Raw genomic sequence first — 22,725 nt, forward strand, 5'->3', positions numbered from 1 at the left:
TCTTCTTCTTTTCTGCTATTTCTCTTATCAATGTTTCCTTATTCTTCATAACATTAACCAGTTCCTTGGACCTTTCTTTTTTGTCTTCCTTCAACTGATCTTTAATTATTTCTTGTAATCGAACCATCTCTGCTTCCCTCGACTCAGTCCATTGTGTTTTCTTCAGTTCCCACTCCCTTTCAAACCTTTCATTCTGCTCACTGATCATTTCCTTAAAGTCATCTTTCTCCTTTACTACTCTTTCTGTGTGTGTGTGTGTGTGTGTGTGTGTGTGTGTATATATATATATATATATATATATATATATATATATATATATATATATATATATATATATATATATATATATATATATATATATATATATATATATATATATATATATATATATATATATATATATATATATATATATATATATATATATATATATATATATATATATATATATATATATATATATATATATATATATATATATATATATATATATATATATATATATATATATATATATATATATATATATATATATATATATATATATATATATATATATATATATATATATATATATATACAGTCAACCCTTGGCTATCGCGACTTCGGCTATCGCGTTTTATTGCTATCGCGCACCCATGAAAAGCTGCTAAAATTTCATTATCGCGACCTCAGATGCCTGCTATCGCGTGCCCCGCCATGACGTCATGGAATATCTGAGCACTCATTGGCCAAAACCGCCTTCCCGCCAAGATCAATTCGGCTATCGCGTTTTCGGCTATGGCGCGGCTATTTCGGCCCCTATTGGGCGTGATAGCCGAGGGTTAAGTGTGTGTGTGTGTGTATATATATATATATATATATATATATATATATATATATATATATATATATATTAAATGAATCGATTATAACAAGTTTAACCCCTGACTTAAACTTCTATTGAAAGTAAACAAAGCGAGTGAAAGGTTTAATGAAAGTAAAAATTATGAAAAACATTTAGGCAGTTTAATTTAAGTCATTATAATGTACACTAATGTATGTATGTAAGTAACTTTATAATGTTTATGATCTTAAATTTATGAAGGGAGAGAGAGTGAAACAGGAAAGACACTAACCGACAACCAGTGGAATGTAAACAAAGGGCGCATCATTGTATCACATACAAAACTTATGTACCACATTTCCACAAGGCTTTTCATTTTATCAATTGTAGAGTCACGAGTTCAGGTGGTTCTTTTAGGTTGCAAGGAAGATACGGTCTCACCAGCCTTCTTAATAGAGTCTGCTGACTTGAAAATAGTAGAGACAGTAGATAGAGTCAAGATGGTGATGAGCAATACTATTAGCTTTCTCGCCTCTCTCGTGTTTGTGAATAATATCCAGCTTCACTTCGAGAGTAAGAGAGTTCCTGGTCTTCTTTGTAACGCTAGGCGACATTGCAGGGCGTTTTGGTGGTAAATTGAGTGAGGGAAGACAAGCTGCTGCTGATGCTGTTATTGTTTTGAACAGGGGGAGTGAGTGGTGCGTGTGTTGTCCCTGAGAGGCGCTGGTGTATTCAAAAGCCTGTCAGCTTGCGTGATACGGCGGGGCTTTCAAACTTGAAAAAAGTTACCTGGATAAGACTTCGTTAAAGCAAGTTTGGTGTTTGTTAAACGAGCAGATGATAGTAAAATGAAACCTTCGTTGTGTGAACCTTCGTTAAGCCGGGGTTGCCTGTATATATACATATATATATATATATATATATATATATATATATATATATATATATATATATATATATATAGTGGAGACTCGATACTCAAACTTAATTCGTTCCAAATGGCCATTTGAGTATTAAAAAGTTCGACTATTGATACCTATAAATCAGGTAATTTGTTCCAGCCATTGCCAAACCAAAGTTTAGAAAAAAGCAACGGTTTAATTTTGCAGTTGCGGTAGCACTGACGCATAGAAGCAGGGTTAGCCTGTCTTTCATAGGCTTGTGTCCTGGCAAACACTTCTCTTCCTTTGTTATATAGATCATGTTTGGTAGTTTTTTTTTCCAAACCGGTCCAGGTTCATCACAATTAAAGACCTGTTGTGGGCTTAAGTGTTCTTTATCCACAAATTTCGTAAATTCAGGCACAAATTACTCAGCGGCAACTCTGTCAGCGCTTGCGGCCTCACCGTGCCTCACAACAGAATGAATTCCAGTTCTCTTCTTGAAATTCCCAAACCACCCTTTAGCTTGTGCTAACTCGGGAGATTTGACGAGAAACACAAAATAGCCTGTATTCACATACTGACTACACTTGGAAATTCAATAGATGAGTGAGAACAAATGGTGTTCTGCCCACAAATAACTCTTCCTCTTTGCAATGCAAAAAAACAGAAATCTCTAGGTGTTATGGTTACCAAAATATCACAGGTTGAATGAGGTAGTATCATTGGTGTATGTGGCCTTGTGTCTGATCGAATTCAGCAGCCTTGGCTAGAGCGATAGAAAATGGGTCTCTCTCTCTCTCTCTTTCAAGCAATCAAAATGTTCCCAAAGTGATCTAGTTTGTATATTTTTTGCAAAAAAATATAGAAAATACACACAATAGGAGTTGCTGGTGGTGGTGGTGGTGGAATGTCCTCCCTCCCGGTGGTTGAACCTCCTATATCGATATCAGAGCCCAGAACATCACTATCTTCGCTCTCTATTATTGTAGAAACTGTTAATTACAAAGCCCTTCTGATACCACTGTCATTCAAAGGCTGTCTCCTCGCAACATGGCAAGAGAGCCCGAGGTGTAGAAGTAAGGCGCGCGGGAGAGGTGACGGAACAGGACATCACTGTCGCTCCCATCATCTATTGTGGGAGTTGGTGACACAGTGACGTATAGCATATGTTTACTCCTGATGAATGTTGCCGGCTTACAAGGGGAAAAAAAAATAAATAAATAAAATAAATAAATAAATAATAAATAAATAAATAAATAAATAAATAAATAAATAAATAAATAAATATATATATATATATATATATATATATATATATATATATATATATATATATATATATATATATATATATATATATATATATATATATATATATATATATATATATATATATATATATATATATATATATATATATATATATATATATATACAGTCCGCGCCAAAAGTTCGGGCGGCTCCGACGCAACAAGCGTAAAACAAATGAGAGTGAGCCCTACATATTATTAACCTTTGTATTGAACTTTTTTTTGTGTCATTGAGGCATCCTTTAACTGTCCAGCAATCTTACAGAAGTTTTCCCTATAATATAGCTTCTCCGTTTTCTCTATATTAGTGAATGATACTCTACGCAATGTATCGCCCGGTATTGCGTGACGAGGCAATGGTGAGGACCACAGATGATTATGATCTTCATACCCAACTTTATGCATATATTGATTGATCGAACATGACTCACTAAGATGGCATTTTTCAAACTTATGATAGACGAAAGATAGATACGTCTGTTCTCATTATAATAACGAAAGTTAATGGACAGCTGGAATAGCCCTTTATCTTAGAATTATGTTTTATGGTAACGTAATTCACTGATAGAGACAGTGTGTCGAGTCTCTCTCATAGCCAGCTGATAATGACATCGTACATCAGGCAGTGTCAGTGCAACGCTCTGCTACTGTAACCTCCTTGGGGTATGTTTCACTGGCTCCAAGCTGGCAGTTTTTTTTCAAACGGTCTGCGAGTAAGGTGACCTTGACACAGTCTCATTGTTCCCTACACGGAGTACATGGAAAATCCCAGGCACTCTACAACGGAGCAGCTGGCAAGCATTGTGTCCCTCTACAGGTCAGGGCAGTCTGTGAAGGATATTTCTAAAATTGTAGGATTGGCAGAATGAACTGTTCAAAAGTGGGTCAAGCACTACAAGGATGGTGGATTTACCGGAGCATGGACACCGCTCTGGGAGGCCATTAAAAGTTACACAACGGACTGCTAATATAATCAGGAGGCAGGTTGAGGGTAACCCACAGATTTCAGCAAGTGAAATAAAGGAAAATAACCCACTCCTGCCGGCTGATGTCTCCAAGAAGACGGTGCAGCGTACCCTCCACGACAGGCTACGATACCGCAGCTGTCGCCTCGCTGCAAGCCTCGTCTCACTCAGCAGTAAGTGAAGAACAGGATTGTTTTCTGCCGGAAATATTCAAAGTGGGATGCAGCAAAGTGGCGGCGGGTCCTGTGGAGTGATGAATCACTTTTTTCTGTGGCTGGGAACAGAGGTGGGAATGTGTACTGTCACAGTGGCAGCAACACACGCCTGACTGAAAAATTCCCTGACAGTGTTATGGTGTGGGGTGCTTTTGGGTACCATGGCCATGGACAATTAGTTGTGCTGCCAAGGAATGAAAACCTCAATAAAAACACCTACCTGGAGCTTTTGTGTGACCACCTGCCTGAGTGTTTTGAGGCTTGCCAGACTGACATTTTTATGCAGGACGGGGCACCATGTCATACTGCCCGTGATGTACAGCAGTGGCTAAAAGACTGTCAGGTAGACTTTATTGTAGACTGGCCAGGAAATTCTCCAGATTTAAATCACATCGAAAACCTGTGGGCCATCATTAAAAGGGATCTAAGGCAGCACGACACATGCACCATCCCGTAGCTGATCGAGGCAGTGCAGCAGGCATGGAGGAATATCGACGCAGAACATCTAAAAAACTTAGCTGATTCTGTACCTAAACGTCTCAAGGAGTGCCTGAAGAAGAAAGGAAGACCATTGAAATACTAACCATTTGTAAGTACCCATTATGTTACTGTTAATGTACTGTTTGATGCCGCTTAAGGTTATTGTGTTGATGCCGCACAAACTTTTGGCGCGGACTGTATACAGTAAGGTCTCGGTTTACGTCAGAGTTACGTTCCTGAAACATGACGTAAGTCGATTTTGTACGCAACTCGAGTTTCCGTACATTTCAAAGCATATTATTGAGTTTTCAACCAATCATTGTTTATGGTCATTCAGGTAAGTTAAAGGTTACATTGTTATATTATTTACAACTATGTAGGAATATGAAACACAAGCTTGTTTTTGTTGTTGATTGGGCCACGAACGCAAAGGACTGCAGGTTGCCGAGAGGGGTGGATGCCTGAGGCCGCCAGGAGGGTGGGCAGGTCGAATGTTGTGACGCCCAGGGCGGACGTAACCCGGGACTTTACTGTATGTATGTATATATATATATATATATATATATATATATATATATATATATATATATATATATATATACAGTAAAGTCCCAGGTTACGTCGGTCTCGAGTTACGTCAAACTCGTAGTTACGTCAGTCCACTATAAGGCAATTTAAGATTAAAAAAATTGAAAATTTATAAATCGTAAAGTGCGGGATTTATTGTTATTGTTGGTGGTTGCCCGCCACACCGCCAGCCTCACGCTTGAATACAATAACACCCTGCCTCAGTTCCACCACACCATCGCCCCTGGCAAGAGTGTTATCCTACTTTTGCGTTTACTGACTCAAGTTCTTAGTATCTTGCTCAATGGCACCAAAGAGAAAACTTCTTAGTGACAGCAGTGATGCTAAGAAAAGAAAAACCATTATGCTACAAGAAAAAGAGGACAATTAAAAGACATGAGAAGGGAGGCAGCAGCTGTGTGTGAGGGAGGGAAGAAAATGGGAAGCCCGTTACCATGACAACGGGGAGGTTGACGACCTTGAGGGCTCACACACCCATCACAACAATAACAACTCCGGAGCCTTTGCCTGGGCCACACGACACTCGCAGCTGACTTGCACCGTCTGCCCCTGTCTGCTGATCCCTATTGCCCTTTCCTATTGCATTTCCTGCCCCGCTGCCCACGCTTCTACTCCCACCGCACTGCACTACGCTCCCAGCTGTCCCCCTTGGGCGTCACAACATTCGACCTGCCCACCCTCCTGGCGGCCTCAGGCGTCCACCCCTCTCGGCAACCTGCAGTCCTTTGCGTTTGTGGCCCTAATCAACAACAAAAACAAACTTGTGTTTCATATTCCTATGTAGTTGTAAATAATATAACAATATAACCTTTAACTTACCTGAATGACCATAAACAATGATTGGTTGAAAACTCGATAATATGCTTTGAAATGTACGAAAACCCGAGTTACGTACAAAATCGACTTACGTCATGGTTCAGGAACGTAACTCTGACGTAAACCGATACCTTACTGTATATATATATATATATATATATATATATATATATATATATATATATATATATATATATATATATACATACATACATATATATCCCAAAAACGACTAAACTTCTATCGACGTGCACCAAGTCTTGCGCGATGAACGTTTATCGACGTGTCCCGAGTTTTAGGGGTTAAAATCATTATTGAGGTAAAATGTAGTATCAGAAATAAGATCTTGATGCAGCAGCCTAGCCTTCACACAAATTATGCCCTCTGACAAAGAATCACCAGCCATCTGCCTTTGGTTTATCCACTCAACAATTTTTCCATTTCTTCTACTGCCACAGGTCGCTTAAATTGCCTTTTCACACCAATCGCCACATCAGCTCTTTTAATGAGCTCTGTCTTCTTCAGTATTGTGGCTACTGTAGATTTTGCCATACAGTACTCAGTTGCAAGATCGGTTATTCTTTTTCCTTTCTCGTATTTATCAATAATCTCCTTTTTCCTTTCGATGGTTGTCATTACATTCTTTCTTGTAGGCTTATTCTCACCACTAACAAGCCTCTTCGGTGCCATTGTAAGCTTCTAAGTGCAAAAAAAAAACTGCGGAGAGAAAGTGCAGGACAATGTTATTCTTATGACAGTGAAGGATTAACTGGCTGCGGTGGCCCGAAAGAGCGCGTGGGGCAGCGGGAAGGGAGAGACCCGTTGTTTACAGCCATGTGGACGGACGTTCGACTAATAGGTATTTTATCGAGTATTAAGTCGAACTTTTGCGTTTGACTACCGAAAACTTAGACTATTTAGATGTTCAAGTATTGAGTCTCCACTGTATGTATGTATATATATATATATATATATATATATATATATATATATATATATATATATATATATATATATATATATAGATAGATAGATAGATAGATAGATAGATATGCAACCCCGCGTAACGAAGGTTCACACAACGAAATTTCGCTATAACGAATGTTTCCTTTTACTACCATCTGCCCGTTTAATGAACACTAAACCCACTTTAACAAAATTTTATCCACGTAATTTTTTCCAAGTTTGAAACCCCGCTGTATCACACAAGCCAACAGGCTTTAGAATACACCAGCGCCTCTCGTGAACAAAACACGCACCACTCACTCCCCTAGTTCAAAACAATAACAGCGTCAGCAGCAGCTCGTCTTCCCTCGCTCAACATGTCACCAAAACGTTTTGCGATGTCGCCTAGCGTTGCTAAGAAGACCAGGAAATCTCTTACTCTCGAAGTGAAGTTGGATATTATTCACAGACATGAGAGAGGCGAGAAAACTATTAGCATTGCTCTCCACCATCTTGACTCCATCTACTGTCTCTACCATTTTCAAGTCAGCAGACTATTAAGAAGGCTGGTGAGATGGTATCTTCCTTGCAACCTAAAAGAACCACCTGAACTCGTGACTCTACAGTGGATAAAACATAAAGGCTTGTGGAAATGTGGTACAAGTTTTGTATGCGGTACAATTATGCGCCCTTTGTTTACATTCCACAGGTTGCCAGCTAGCGTATTTCCCACTTCATTCTCCCGGCCTTCTTAAATTTAAGATCATCAACATTATAAAGTTATGTACATACATACATTAGTGTACATTATAATGACTTAAATTAAACTGCCTACATGTTCAACTTCATAATTTTTATTTTCATTAAACCTTTCATTGTACTATGATGCACTCTCAATTTGTTTACTCTCAATGGAAGTTGAAGTCAGGGGACAAACTTGTTATAATTGTTCGCTTAACGAAAATTCACTTAATGAACGGGCTTTTAGGAACATATCCCGTTCGTTAAGTTGCCTGTATATATATATATATATATATATATATATATATATATATATATATATATATATATATATATATATATACAGGCAACCCACACTTAACCCCTTCCTTACCGCAGCCACCCCCCGATCTAAACAAAGCGTTCCCCTCCTATACCGCAGCCCCCTGCCCGTGTGCGCACGTGCCTCACAGCCAGATCTACACATTATATTTCTTTCTAACTCAGTGTTATGTACTTTTTTCTAAACATATTTTTGTCATTTTATTAATAAAAGAAAACGTAAACATAATCATAAATTGTGCACTAATCATAAATTCAGCACCACACACTCTGCACCTGGTGAGGGTGGCCCTGAGACAGTCATAACTAGGCTGCTCCCCCTCACTTGCCGAGAGGGTTTCAACACTGCTGTCACTATCACTCTCTCCTATTTCTTTTCAGGATCATAGTCTGAATCATATTCATCTGGAGAGTCTTCCAGTATATCCTCACTATCTGTCTCATAATTATGATAATCCTCATCGCTGCTACACGAAGCAGATGCCATTATCTCTAACTAGAGGCAATAGAACAGCTTCACCACGGCCGATACTAGAGAACTGATGTTCTTGGGGGGACTGTGGGAATAATATATGTCAAAGAATAGTGATTGGCTTTATAGTTTATGCATGAAAAATTAACTCCGATATTGATTGGCTAGTGGGGGGGATGGTTTTGTTACACTGGGGTGGCTAAAAATAACGCCTCCAGTGTTTGTTTGTTTATAGTGAACCACGTGGAGTATGAAAAAGGCAAAATCTGCACTCAGGCCACGGTTATACACGGAAATGTACTGGTGTGGTACGCATGTACCACGAGGTCGCTTTTGCGCGTGGTACGCACGTACCACAAAACAGTCTTGCGGTAAGGAAGGGGTTAACGAAGGGGTTACGTTCCTAAAAAGAAACTTTGTTAAGTGAAACTTCATTAAGCGAACCAATTATAACAAGTTTGACCCCTGACTGAACTTCCATTGAGAGTAAACAAAGCGAGAGTGCATCATAGTACAGTGAAAGGTTTAATGAAAATAAAAATTATGAAGTTAAACATTTAAGCAGTTTAATTTAAGACTAAGTCATTAGAATGTACAATAATGTATGTATATAAGTAACTTTATAATGTTTATGATCTTAATTTTATGAAGGGAGGGAGAGTAGAGCGGGAAATACACTAGCTGGCAACCTGTGGAATGTAAACAAAGGGCGCATCATTCTACTGCATACAAAACTTATGTACCACATTTCCACAAGGCTTTCCATTTTATCCATTGTAGAGTCACAAGTTCAGGTGGTTCTTTTAGCTTGCAAGGAAAATATGATCTCACCAGCCTTCTTAATAGAGTCTGCTGACTTGAAAACGGTAGACAGTAGATGGAGTCAAGCCATGGTGGGAAGCAATGCTGTTAGTTTTCTCGCCTCTCTCGTGTCTGTGAATAATATCCAGCTTCACTTCGAGAGTAAGAGAGTTCCTGGTCTTCTTAGCAACGCTAGGTGACATTGCAGGGTGTTCTGGTGGCATGTAGAGTGAGTAGACAAGCTGTTGCTGACGCTGTTATTGTTTTGAACTGGGGGAGTGAATGGTGTGCGTTTCGTCCACGAGAGGCGCTGGTGTATTCAAAACCCTGTTGGCTTGCATGATACGGCAGGGGTTTCAAACTTGGAAAAAATTACCTGGATAAAATTTCGTTAAAGCGAATTTGGTGTTCATTAAACGAGCAGATGGTAGTAAAATGAAACCTTCGTTGTAGCAAAATTTCGTTGTGTGAAACTTCGTTAAGCAGGGGTTGCCTGTATATATATATATATATATATATATATATATATATATATATATATATATATATATATATATATATATATATATATATATATATATATCTATACAGGAATACCCCAATAACTGAAGGGGTTACATACCTGAAAGACTATTCGAATAGCGAACTTCGGTTACTGAAGAAATTTTTCCCATAAGTATGTTAATAAAAGGAGCCAATATGTTCCAAGCACTCTCCTGACTTTCATTAAGTATCTACCTCCTGCCCCCAAGAAAAGCATAACAAAACACAAAATATCTCTTTTGTTTGGAAATTTATGACAAATAAAATAACATAACATGCATGGTGGTCTGCAGTCAGGCAGGCATCAACCAGAATGCCTAGGTGAGTGTTGGTAAATAGCTGTGTGGGTCACTATGGAGGCAGCCCAGGAGGAAGGCAGCAGGGTTGCCACATCGGAATCTGAAGTCTCAATTTCTACAACTCATTTGAGGTTTTGGAGGATTTTTGTGGATGTTTTGGAGGGTTAGAGTCGACTTGTTAAGAGAATTTCAGGCTCAGTGGACAGGGATGGGGATGGGGATGCTTTTTAACAGCAGGAAGGGAAGGGGATGAACTAGGTTGGTCATTTTGCACAAACTGAAGGCACAGAACAGGAAAAAAAAAAGCACAAAACAATGGAAAAATGCCACAGATCTTCTCAGTACAATGGAAGGCACACAAGTGAACTGAGAGCTGGAAAACAGATCCGTGGAAAACAAAACACACCTGCATGACCATACACGCCACCTCAAGCCAAACGAAATTCGGCGGCAATTTCAAATCCAGAAGAGCGAAGCAGACCATTCAGATTGCAAAAATGTTCCCTAATTTTTTATTTTTGAAAGAGTGAATCTTCGGTTGTTGAACCTTCAAATAGCAGGGTATTCCTGTATATATATATATATATATATATATATATATATATATATATATATATATATATATATATATATATATATACACACACACACTTGACCCTAGTTTATCTGGATTTTTATTAATCCAGACAGTCTCCAAATAATAATCTAATACACTGCTGGTCAGAGTGGAAGGTGCGAAAGGGACCACAACTTCCATTCTGAGCAAATTTCATTCATCCCTTCTTAACTCTTAAACATATGGCAGGATTCGCTGTATGTCGCTATCTGACAACTCTGCAGCTCTCGTAGTCAAAGTAGATGATATGTTTCCTTAGTCAACGTTCGCCTGTGGATCGTGTGCTTGAATTTGAATTTTCTTTCGTCCCCCCTCACGGCCCGTTTTTGTGGATGCGTGAGCTTACCATTGTGCCCTGTTACTACCTATTATGGGACCTTGGAAACTAATTGGTAAGGCCCAAATCTCAGTCATTTGTGCCTTAGTGAGGGAGAATAAGTCAAATCAAGAAATTGCCGCGAACACTGGCATAGCTCTCAGAATTGTCCAACGTTGGACCAAAATTTATCACGAGGGAGGAAGAGACCCTGATGGACATAAACGCAGTGTGACCCACAGAACTCTGAACGTTATTCAAAGACAGCTTGAGGCCAACCCTTGCATACACAGCAAGGAACTTAAGGCCAGGAACTCTCTTTACTGGCTGGGTGATTGAAAGTGTGCGTAGATATGTGAAAGGCGACATGCGATACCGGAGTTGCCACACAGTTTCAAAACCTTGCTTCACACAATGGTCACCGTAACAGTAGACCTGTATTTTGTGTCTCAGCACAAAGATTGGGACTTAGGTAAGTGGCATAGAGTACTTTGGTCAGATGAGGCAAGCTTTCAGGTTACAGACAACCAGAGAAACTGTGTGTACCGCAGACCTGGTAGTAACCCGTTACGATCCACGCTACACAACACGCATATTAAAACCCAGATTCTTTGATGATGTGGGGTTGTTTTTCTTGGAAAATAAGTGTTCTTGCCTAAGAATGTTTGTATGAACCAAAATAACTACAGTAAGTCCTCATTATACGGTACTTCTTTATCCGGTAAATTCACAGTTACGGTATTTGGAAATTACTACCCTCGATTCGATATACGGTAAGAAAAATTCACAGGTGCGGTATCTGCTCATGTCATCTGAGAAGGCCCAGCGCGGGGGAGCAGGGGTGATGACGTCATCCACGCCACACCTCCCCGCCACTTGCAGTACTGACTTTAACTTGACCACTCTTGAAGCCTCTTATCTCTTCCCCTACCCCTTTTTTTAACTGCATTACATAATACTGACATGCATTACTAATTAGATGAATAAATGGAATATTAAAGGGTCTATTGTAAGCACAAATATATTCATAATAATTATGGCAAACATTTAAAACCTACTACCAGCGGCAAACCATGCAGCAACTGATAAAGGGCACAGATGGGCCTGGCAAGCCCACTATCAGTGAATGGTGGAAGTCGTATAACATCAAGCACGCCTTAGATAACATCAAGTCATCTTGGGACGAAGTGAAGACGTCTACCATGAACTTGGCATGCCACTCACAGTACTGACTTTAACTTGACCACCCTTGGAGCCTCTTATCTCTTCACCTCCCCCTCCTTTCTTTAACTGCATTACATATTACTGACATGCATTACTAATTAGATGAATAAATGGAATATTAAAGGGTCTATTGTAAGCACAAATATATTCATAATAATCATGGCAAACACTAAAAGCCTACCATAAGCGGCAAACGATGCAGCAACTGATAAAGGGCACAGATGGGCCTGGCAAGCCCACTATCAGTGAATGGTGGAAGTTGTATAACATCAAGCACACCTTAGATAACATCAAGTCATCTTGGGACGAAGTGAAGATGTCTACCATGAACTTGGCGTGGAATAAAGTATGGCCAGAATGCGCGCATGACTTCCCAGGATTCACTGTAGACGACATCGGTGCGATCAAAAATGACTTAGTAAATCTGTGCCATAGGACTGGCTTCGATGAAGTTGATGATGATGATGTTCACAGTCTTTTGCAAAGCCATGCTGAATCTCTCAAATGATGAACTTATAGAGCTAGACAAGGCATCACAGGCAGAAAAAGAGGGAGACGAGGAAGAAGAACCTGTGCATGGCCTGGACATCAAAACTCTTAGAGAATGTCTCGGTGGTATCGAAAAAGCTCTGGAAACCCTGAAGGAACGTGACCCAAATCCTGCTAGGAGTAGCAACGTGGCTCATGATGTAAAGAAAAGTGTCAAGATTTATCAAGAAATCTATGATGAAAAAACAAAAACTAAACAATCCTCCATTTACTCGTTCTTCAAGCCAATCAGACATGTAGTCCCTATCACACCTGCCAACCGTGCTACAGCTGGCCCTTCCTCAATATTCTCTTTCTTCAAACCATTGAAACGTGCCGACCCTGCTACAGCTGGCCCTTCTACATCTGTTTCCAACAGTGCAGACGACAATGTCTTATCCTTGTCTGCCCACTCGGCAGAAGATGAGTAAGGGCTGAAATCCCTACTGTCCCTTTGCCTCGGGAGGGACATCATCTGATAGAATACATGGCAATTGAAAGGTAAATAAAAAAAATTTCTGTTTATTTCTTTTGTGCAGTACTTTACTTTAAAAAAAAATTTTAATGATTATTTTCATGTATTTTCATTTCTGTACAGGTGACTTTTGACGTGCTGGAATGCATTCCCTATTATTACATGTTATAATGGGTTCGGTATATGGTAAATTCGATATGCGGTAAGGTTTTCAGGAACGCATATGTATAAAGAGGACTTACTGTACTTTGATCTAATTCTAGATGAGTTAGATGAGTGTATGGAAAAGTACAATGCTAATACCTTCATGCAAGATGGTGCACCATGCCATACAGCAAAGTTAATTGTTGACTGGTTTGATTTCTGCAATGTCAGCCTTTTAAAATCTTGGCCCGCAAATTTGCCGGACCTTAACCCTATAGAAAATCTCTGGGCATACATAAAACTGAAGCTAAAGGAGAGAGATACCTCCTCCCTCCCATGCCTCCAAGCCACTATTCAGGACATGTGGGACAATATTTATGCTCAGTATCTCCACCACCTGGGTGATTCACTTCCCAAGAGACTCAAAGATCAAGAAGGCACGAGGGCACCCTATCAATTACTAGTTTAGGTGAATACCCTCATTGAAACATATTTTCTGTGTCATTAATCTCCTTCACAGGATGTCACAGGTACCGCACCTTCCGCTCTGACCAGCAGTGTAATCTGAGTCCAGATGGCCAACAAATTAATTCAAATAAGCACACCTTGCACACTTCCAGAAATGGCCAATAGATTGTGGCACTGCTGCAGCAGGCAGTTATAAACAAGTCTGCTTGATGCTAGTGAACACTGTGTATTGTCCGGTATGAGTGAGCAAGTTTGTGCATTTTTCAGTATCTTAGTTATATCTTCTAAGGCTGTTAGGCTTAAGTGAATGGCCATAGCTGTGACATAAAAGATGGAATTAATAAGAAAATTTGAGAAAGGAGCTACAGTTGCAAGTGTTTGTGAGGAGTATGGTGTGGCCAAGCAAACTGTGTCGGACATTAGTAAATCAAAGGATAAGCTGGTAGAACATTCTGTGGACACTGCTGAAATGACAAAAGAGGAGAAGACAAGCGATCGTCAAAGTCAATGTAGACTACCCCCACCCTAATGCCATCTCCCCATAGGTCACAGGCTTGCCTTCTTTCTCCAATGCTGCTCCATCTCCTTACCTTCTGTCTCTTGTCTTTCTTTCTCTCTTTTCTATATAAATTGCCCTGCTGCAAATTTACCATATAGCTATCCTCACAGCCAATCTAGGACAGCAATGTGAACAAGTGCTTCTTGGGAGAGAGAGAGAGAGAGAGAGAGAGAGAGAGAGAGAGAGAGAGAGAGAGAGAGAGAGAGAGAGAGAGAGAGAGAGAGAGAGAGAGAGAGAGAGTAATCAGGCAGCTGTTTTGTTTACATTGCTATGCTTTTGCCACTGCTGCTGGCACTGGGCCAATGAAACACTTTGCTCATTATGTCATTTACAAGAAAACTTTGTCCACTTCATACTAAATTACCCTCAGTCAAAAGAAGAAAGAAACAAAATTGTAGACCTACAAAGATCAGTAAATGAAGACAAAAATGAGGTGATTGGAGAGTTTGAGTTTGCATTTGTCTGTCATCTGCACATTTGTCAGCCACTGCGCTGTGCTGCTCTCTCTCTCTCTTTCTCTCTCTCAGTGTGGAAGTTTCATTATCCTCGCTTGCCCAACATTCAAACAGAAAGCAATTCATACCAGCAGTCCTCTTTCTCTCTCTCTCTCTCTCTGTATAGCATTGTCGTTATCCTCGCTTGCACATTCAAACAAATGCATAACTAGCATTTCACTTCAGCAGGCCACAGGTCCAACCAGCTAGGAACCACAAATCACCATGAGTGTTACTCCAGTGATCCCCACAGGCAAGCAGTTGCCGCTCTCCACCTAATTACAAGTTTTGTAACTCATCGACTAACAAAACAAGTTACAATGGTCTCTACCATGCCTTTTTGGCTTGTCTAACATGTCATGCATGTATTCATCTGTGCAGCCATTTGGAGACTATGGATTCATAGGGGAAAAAGAAAGTTGCCATAATGGTTGCCCCCCAAAAAAATTGGTTAGATTATGATAGTCCAGTCCATTATTGAGTGAAATCTGTTATTGTGAAGCACCACTGTATTATGTATCTTTAAGGATTCAGTGATATCAGCTGGCTTGTTATTATGCAATCATTAATGATTCACAAGAACAATAATACCAAGAAATTTCTACACAGGTATGTAAAGACCTCTAAACAACATCTTACATTAGATTAGGAAACCATATTTGAGATTTATGCTTCTCCCAGCCTATTGTGCCCCAAAGTCTGTTGTGGACAAAGAAAGAGAAAAAGGAGATGAAGGTATGCATCTCTCAAGAAAACATTTACTATACACTGTGATAAGACTAGCTATACTTGTTACTGGCACCCAAACACATATACACAAACATTTACCTTCTTGAGCTCTGTGGCCAGCAGCATGTTACACACTTGTCCTGCCAGCTTCTTTACATCTTTCTCTGAAAGTTGGCATTCACCCTGAGACTGGGTTGGTGTAAATTCTTCTTCTTGTTCTTCTTCTTCTATAATCATCACTCTGAAATTTTAATTATGTGGGTTGGTGAAAAAAAAAAAAAAATAAATAAATAAAAATAAAAATTCTTCTACTTCTTCATTATACCGTAGCAGCTCCTCAGCTCCCAATTATTGTGGCGCAACCCCCTCTTCCCTTAAAGTCAGCCACCTACACCAGGATACACCAGCCTGCACCAAGACACCCAGCACAAAATTATCCAGAACAGGACAAAGCTGGAGTGAGCAGAGATCCACCAACCTGGACAGTAATGGAATTAACTAGCAAAAGTAAATAACAGTTCAGCCTAGTAGAGGAGTTAGCAGGACATATCACTGTAAAATAAGAGGAAAAGCCTAAAAAACTACTAAAACAAAGTAAACATACAGGCAACCCCTGCTTAACGAACGTTCACACAACGAAATTTCGCTACAATGAACTTTTCCTTTTACTACCATCTGCTCGTATAACAAACACCAAACTCACATTAACAAAATTTTATCCAGGTAATTTTTTCCAAGTTTGAAAGCCCCGCCGTATCACGCAAGCCGACAGGCTTTTGAATACACCAGTGCCTCTTGTGGACAAAACGTACACCACTCACTCCCCTACCCTTCCCCGCTCTTAGTTCAAAACAATAACAGTGTCCAGCAGCAGCTCGTCTTCCCTCGCTCAACATGCCACCAAATCGCCCTGCAACCAGCCCTGCAATGTCACCTAGCGTTGCTAAGAAGACCAGGAAGTCTCTTACTCACGAAGTGAAACTGGATATTATTCACAGACACAAGAGAGGCAGGAAAACTAATAGCATTGCTCACCTCCATGGCTTGACTCCATCTACTATCTCTACTATTTTCAAGTCAGCAGACTCTATTAACCCTTAAAGTACGGGGATCGTATCAGTATGATTGTAGCGTCGCGTGTGGAGAGGCGGGGATCATACCAATAATCATGATTTTTCCGCGCTAAACGTTTGAATCTCTCCCTTTCACTATTGGTCCTGGGGCAAGTGGAGGTATCTGGCATCTTTTCTCGCTTGCCTGCTTGAGCCTTGAGACATATGTTCCCTCACAATAGGTCATCTTTTCTCATTTTTGAGGTGACATGTGATAACCACCATGACCTGGAGGGAGGAAACAGTACTCAGAGTGATGTTATGTCAGTGTTACTCGGTAGTGACATTGAGGAGTGATGAAAATTAAGACGGTGATTTTTTATTCAAACAGAAGAAAGTGAAGACTCCAGTTAGTGATTCTGATAGTGATCTGGGAGACAGAGACCAACCCTCACAGCGACGTTCATAAACCTCATGTACTCCCCTCGAGCAATGCGCTGGTGTGTGTCTCCCATGGTTGCCTCTACAAGACTGTGCTTGTCGGCCAAGTCACGTGAATCCCATTGCTAATAAGAGTTGCCAGATTCCAATTATAGTAGAAATCCACAATACTTGTAATATGTGGTTTCTTTTTCTTTTCCTGTTTTGCACATCATTTCATATATCTGAGTTTGCATTTTCTTGGCATGAAAGTGCAAAAGTTCCTACTTTTACATGAAATTTAAATGCCCGAAAGGAAGGAGAGAGAGAGAGAGAGAGAGAGAGAGAGAGAGAGAGAGAGAGAGAGAGAGAGAGAGAGAGAGAGAGAGAGAGAGAGAGAGCAGTGCTATCGAAGCTTGGGGGGTATTTCTTAGCGACAGGTTCTGCCATTAATTTTTTGAAATGCAATAACTTTGCTCTCAGAGGTCATAACATGTTAAAAACTACATCGTTGTACTCAGAATAACACAAAGAAATATACTTTTATAAGGAAAAAATATTTTTAGCATTTTTGACAGGTGCAATTTTTCCCCGTTGTAACAGACGGAAAGTAAATCAACCCCTCGCACTTTAAGGGTTAAGAAGGCTGGCGAGACCATATCTTCCTTGCCTTTTGTTTGTATTCCACACATTGCCGGATAGCATCTTACCCGCTCCACTCTCCCTTCCTTCATAAATTTAGGACCATCAACATTATAAAATTATATATACATACATTAGTGTACATTATAATGACTTAATCTTAAATTAAACTGCTTAAGTGTTTAACTTCATAATTTTTACTTTCATTAAACCTTTTACTGTACTATGATGCACTCTCACTTTGTTTACTCTCAATGGAAGTTCAGTCAGGGGTCAAACTTGTTATATTTGGTTCGCTTAACGAAAATTCATGCAACAAACGTTTTGTTAGGAACATAACCCGTTCGTTAATCAGGGGTTGCCTATATATATATATATATATATATATATATATATATATATATATATATATATATATATATATATATATATATATATATATATATATATATATATATATATATATACAGGCAACCTTGCTTAACGAAGGGGTTACGTTCCTAAAAAAACCCTTCGTTAACAAGTTTAGCCCCTGACTGAACTTCCATTGAGAGTAAACAAAGTGAGAGTGCATCATAGTACAGTGAAAGGTTTAGTGAAAGTAAAAATTATGAAGTTAAACATTTAGGCAGTTTAATTTAAGTCATTATAATGTACACTAATGTATGTATGTACATAACTTTATAATGTTTATGATCTTAAATTTATGAAGGGAGGGAGAGTGAAATGGGAAAAACACTAACCAGCAACCTGTGGAATGTAAACAAAGGGCGCATCATTGTATCACATACAAAACTTATGTATCACATTTCCACACGACTTTCCATTTTATCCATTGTAGAGTCACGAGTTCAGGTGGTTCTTTTAGCTTGCAAGGAAGATACGGTCTCACCAGCCTTCTTAATAGAGTCTGCTGACTTGAAAACAGTACAGACAGTAGATGGAGTCAAGATGGTGGCGAACAATGCTATTAGTTTTCTCGCCTCTCTCGTGTCTGTGAATAATATCCAGCTTCACTTCAAGAGTAAGAGAGTTCCTGGTCTTCTTAGCAACGTTAAGTGACATTGCAGGGCGTTTCAGTGGTAAGTTGAGCGAGGGAAGACGAGCTGCTGCTGACGCTGTTATTGTTTTGAACAGGGGGAGTGAGTGGTGCGCATGTTGTCCACAAGAGGTGCTGGTGTATTCTAAAGCCTATCAGCTTGCATGATATGGCGGGGCTTTAAAACTTGGAAAAATTTACCCAGATAAAACTTCGTTAAAGTGAGTTTGGTGTTCGTTAAACGAGCAGATGGTAGTAAAATGAAACCTTCGTTGTAGCGAAATTTCGTTGTGTGAACCTTCATTAAGCAGGGGTTGAGGATAAACATGTCTAGTCTTAACAAATAAGGAATTGTGTGGGTTATGCGTAAGCCCTCCATAAAATGCCCTTGGAGAGTAGCGCGTCAACCAGGGTAGAGCATTACTAGGCTTTAGTAAAACTACATTGTACTGGCCCACAGTGTGAGGCTGATAATCCATGTCATGTTGCCATCTCTCTCATTACTTCAAGGAAAATGCAATTACAGTTTTCTATTCAGTTCAATGCATGATTTTGCTAAAAAATAAATAAATAAAAAAGTGATTAGGGGGACACAATAGATATGAAGATCTCTGCAGGTTATTATTTCGTAAGTAAATAAATACAGCAAAGCATTAAGCTAGGGTTGTCTGTATATCTATCTATCTATCTATCTATCTATCTATATATATATATATATATATATATATATATATATATATATATATATATATATATATATATATATATATATATATATATATATATATATATATATATATATATATATATATATATATATATATATATATATATATATATATATATATATATATATATATATATATATATATATATATATATATATATATATATATATATATATATATATATATATATATATATATATATATATATATATATATATATATATATATATATATATATATATATATATATATATATATTAACCCCAGCTTAATGCTTTGCTGTATTTATTTACTTACAAAATAATAACCTGCAGAGATCTTCATATCTATTGTGTCCCCTAATCACTTTTTTATTTATTTATTTTTTAGCAAAATCATGCATTGAACTGAATAGAAAACTGTAATTGCATTTTCCTTGAAGTAATGAGAGAGATGGCAATGTGACATGGATTATCAGCCTCACACTGTGGGCCAGTACAATGTAGTTTTACTAAAGCCTAGTAATGCTCTACCCTGGTTGACGCGCTACTCTCCAAGGGCATTTTATGGAGGGCTTACGCATAACCCACACAATTCCTTATTTGTTAAGACTAGACATGTTTATCCTCAACCATTAGACAGCCAGGCATAATAACAATTAATTCATTGACAAGTTATGTTAGTTTTGTATGAAAATAGGTGGCGCAGTGACTAACACTGACATTCATGTGTACTATCGAAACTTTAAGCAGACAACAACGTATCTCACTTTGGTGAGAAACACACTATCTCGTTCTTCCTTGCATCCTCACAACACTGGAAAAATTTGAACTTTGCCTCGTCATATCCACTCTCTGTTTATGTGTGTGTTATGGGGACTTAACACAAGACATAATGCACTAACCCGCCTTGTGCACAGACCTCTAGTACTCTATATATATGTACATATATATACATATATATATATATATATATATATATATATATATATATATATATATATATATATATATATATATATAATACACACACATACACACACACACACACACACACACGCGCCCGGTAGCTCAATGGTTAGAGCGCTGGCTTCACAAGCCAGAGGACCGGGGTTCGATTCCCGGCCGGGTGGAGATATTTGGGTGTGTTTCCTTTGACGTGTAGCCCCTGTTCACCTAGCAGTGAGTAGGTACGGGATGTAAATCGAGGAGTTGTGACCTTGTTGTCCCGGTGTGTGGTGTGTGCCTGGTCTCAGGCCTATCCGAAGATCGGAAATAATGAGCTCTGAGCTCGTTCCGTAGGGTAACGTCTGGCTGTCTCGTCAGAGACTGCAGCATATCAAACAGTGAATCACACACAAGTTTTAATAGTGTAACACAGGTATCACTTTGCTCTTCTCTCTTGTCAGGCAACAAAATATCATGATCACTATGCTATGGATAAAATATCAGAGAGAGAGAGAGAGAGAGAGAGAGAGAGAGAGAGAGAGAGAGAGAGAGAGAGAGAGAGAGAGAGAGAGAGTTCTTTCGCCAGATTTGCAAAAGTGTATATATGGCTAAGGTCTGGTGACTGCTGGCATACCCAAACCACGCCAGATGAGAGGTAAGTGATGGGATGTCTATACTATGGTAATGCCAGAATCAGGTTAGATTGGATTGGATGAAATTAGGTTAGGTTAGGGTTGGCTTATTTTGAGTTTGGTTAAAGTTCGGTCAGGTTAAGTTGGGTTTACTTCTGGTACCTTTCTGTCTATTTTATGTTAATCTCTTTCATTTCTATTGCAATACATTACTTACTGAAGGGATAGGCAATATTTTTGTTGGAGGATGAGGAAACAAAGTACAGATTAATTAAAAACAGGTCGAAAACTACCTGAAAAAAATACCATTCAGAAGTGAGAGTAAGGTGAAAGTAAAACTTTATCCATATTTCTCTCTCAAGCACTTTTTGATATAAAGCATCTAAATCTAAAATCATCCTCCCTTTCCCTTTATGACCATGCACTTCAAAACTAAAAATCTCTCTCTCTCTTTATTCCAGTGCAGTTCAAAACTAACAACTCGCTCTTTCTCTACTCACCACCACCACATTTTGTGGTCTCCTGTTCCTGCTGCGCTGAGACATTTTGTACTCTGGCCTAAGGCATTTGCTTAAGACGGAGTGGCTCAGGAATAACCCAGAGTCCTTCAGGCTTCAAGTCTGTGGCTCTGCTAAAATGAGAAGTGAAGATGCAAGAAAAAAAGAACATAATCGTTACACACACAACACTTATACTTTCCACGCACCATAAACGCTTCCTCAATGTATTTTTAGACAATAGAACGATAAACACATTCTCTAGGGCCTAGGCAAATATACAATAATGTATCACAACACCTCAACACTAACAGATACACATTCACTTCCCAGTTCCCTCTCTTCTCTCATCAACCAAACAAAAACAAAACAAAACGTGTGTTATAAGCCAAATGTGAGCACGCATAACTAATTAAGTTCAAACTAACCCAGAACAATACAAATGAAGTGTTCCCGCCAAGGTCTTCTTGTGGAGCGTGGAGTGTTTTGTTTTGTTTTGTCTCTCTCTCTCTCTCTCTCTCTCTCTCTCAGCAATGCTGTAGACGGTAGACCATATGTAGTGTTTGTATAAAAGTGTTTATTGCTTATTAAGGATTTTTTTATTGATATAATTATTACTTACCCTCATGGCACTGTCGCCGAGAAACCGTCCCGCGCCCTCGCCTCGATTCCCCCAGAAACCGTCCCGCTCGCTCGCCTCGATTCCCAGCTCCTCCAACCAGTCTGATTTGACGTCACAAATATGAAGCCACGCTATTGGTCAGAGAGAGAGAGAGAGAGAGAGAGAGAGAGAGAGAGAGAGAGAGAGAGAGAGAATATGAAAACGAATAAGGACAGAGAGAGAGAGAATATGGTAACGAAGGCAGTGTTTCTCAACCTTTTTATCCTTGCGTAATCCTTACAATACAATGTCATGACATGTCTCAAGGAACCGCTGCGCAAAAACAAAGTTATATGAGGTACGTACAGTTGCGGCCTGTAAACTCCTTGCCAGTCTTAACCCATATATTTTCCAGTAGTGATATCTGGC

General features: G+C 39.1%; 1 protein-coding gene across 6 annotated transcripts in view; it reads right to left on the minus strand.

The window, feature by feature from the left end:
• Positions 1–22,454, minus strand: part of LOC123508599 (melanoma-associated antigen B10-like) — a 55,234-nt gene extending 32,780 nt beyond the window's left edge. Inside the window, exons 1-4 of one of the 6 annotated variants that reach the window (XM_045262382.1) lie at positions 22,318–22,435; positions 22,124–22,231; positions 21,699–21,829; positions 15,859–16,000 (exon numbers count right to left, since the gene is read on the minus strand). In XM_045262382.1, the coding sequence (XP_045118317.1) occupies positions 15,859–15,996 (138 nt within the window). In that variant the 5' untranslated portion in view covers positions 15,997–16,000; positions 21,699–21,829; positions 22,124–22,231; positions 22,318–22,435. Of the gene's footprint in view, positions 1–15,858; positions 16,001–21,698; positions 21,830–22,007; positions 22,102–22,123; positions 22,232–22,317 lie in introns of those variants that run through there. The other 5 variants (XM_045262386.1, XM_045262383.1, XM_045262384.1 and 2 more) reach the window with 5 other exon arrangements.
• Positions 22,455–22,725: the final 271 nt, after the last annotated feature.

The sequence above is a fragment of the Portunus trituberculatus genome, chromosome 25 (genome assembly GCF_017591435.1).
Source record: "Portunus trituberculatus isolate SZX2019 chromosome 25, ASM1759143v1, whole genome shotgun sequence".
Lineage (NCBI taxonomy): Eukaryota > Metazoa > Arthropoda > Malacostraca > Decapoda > Portunidae > Portunus > Portunus trituberculatus.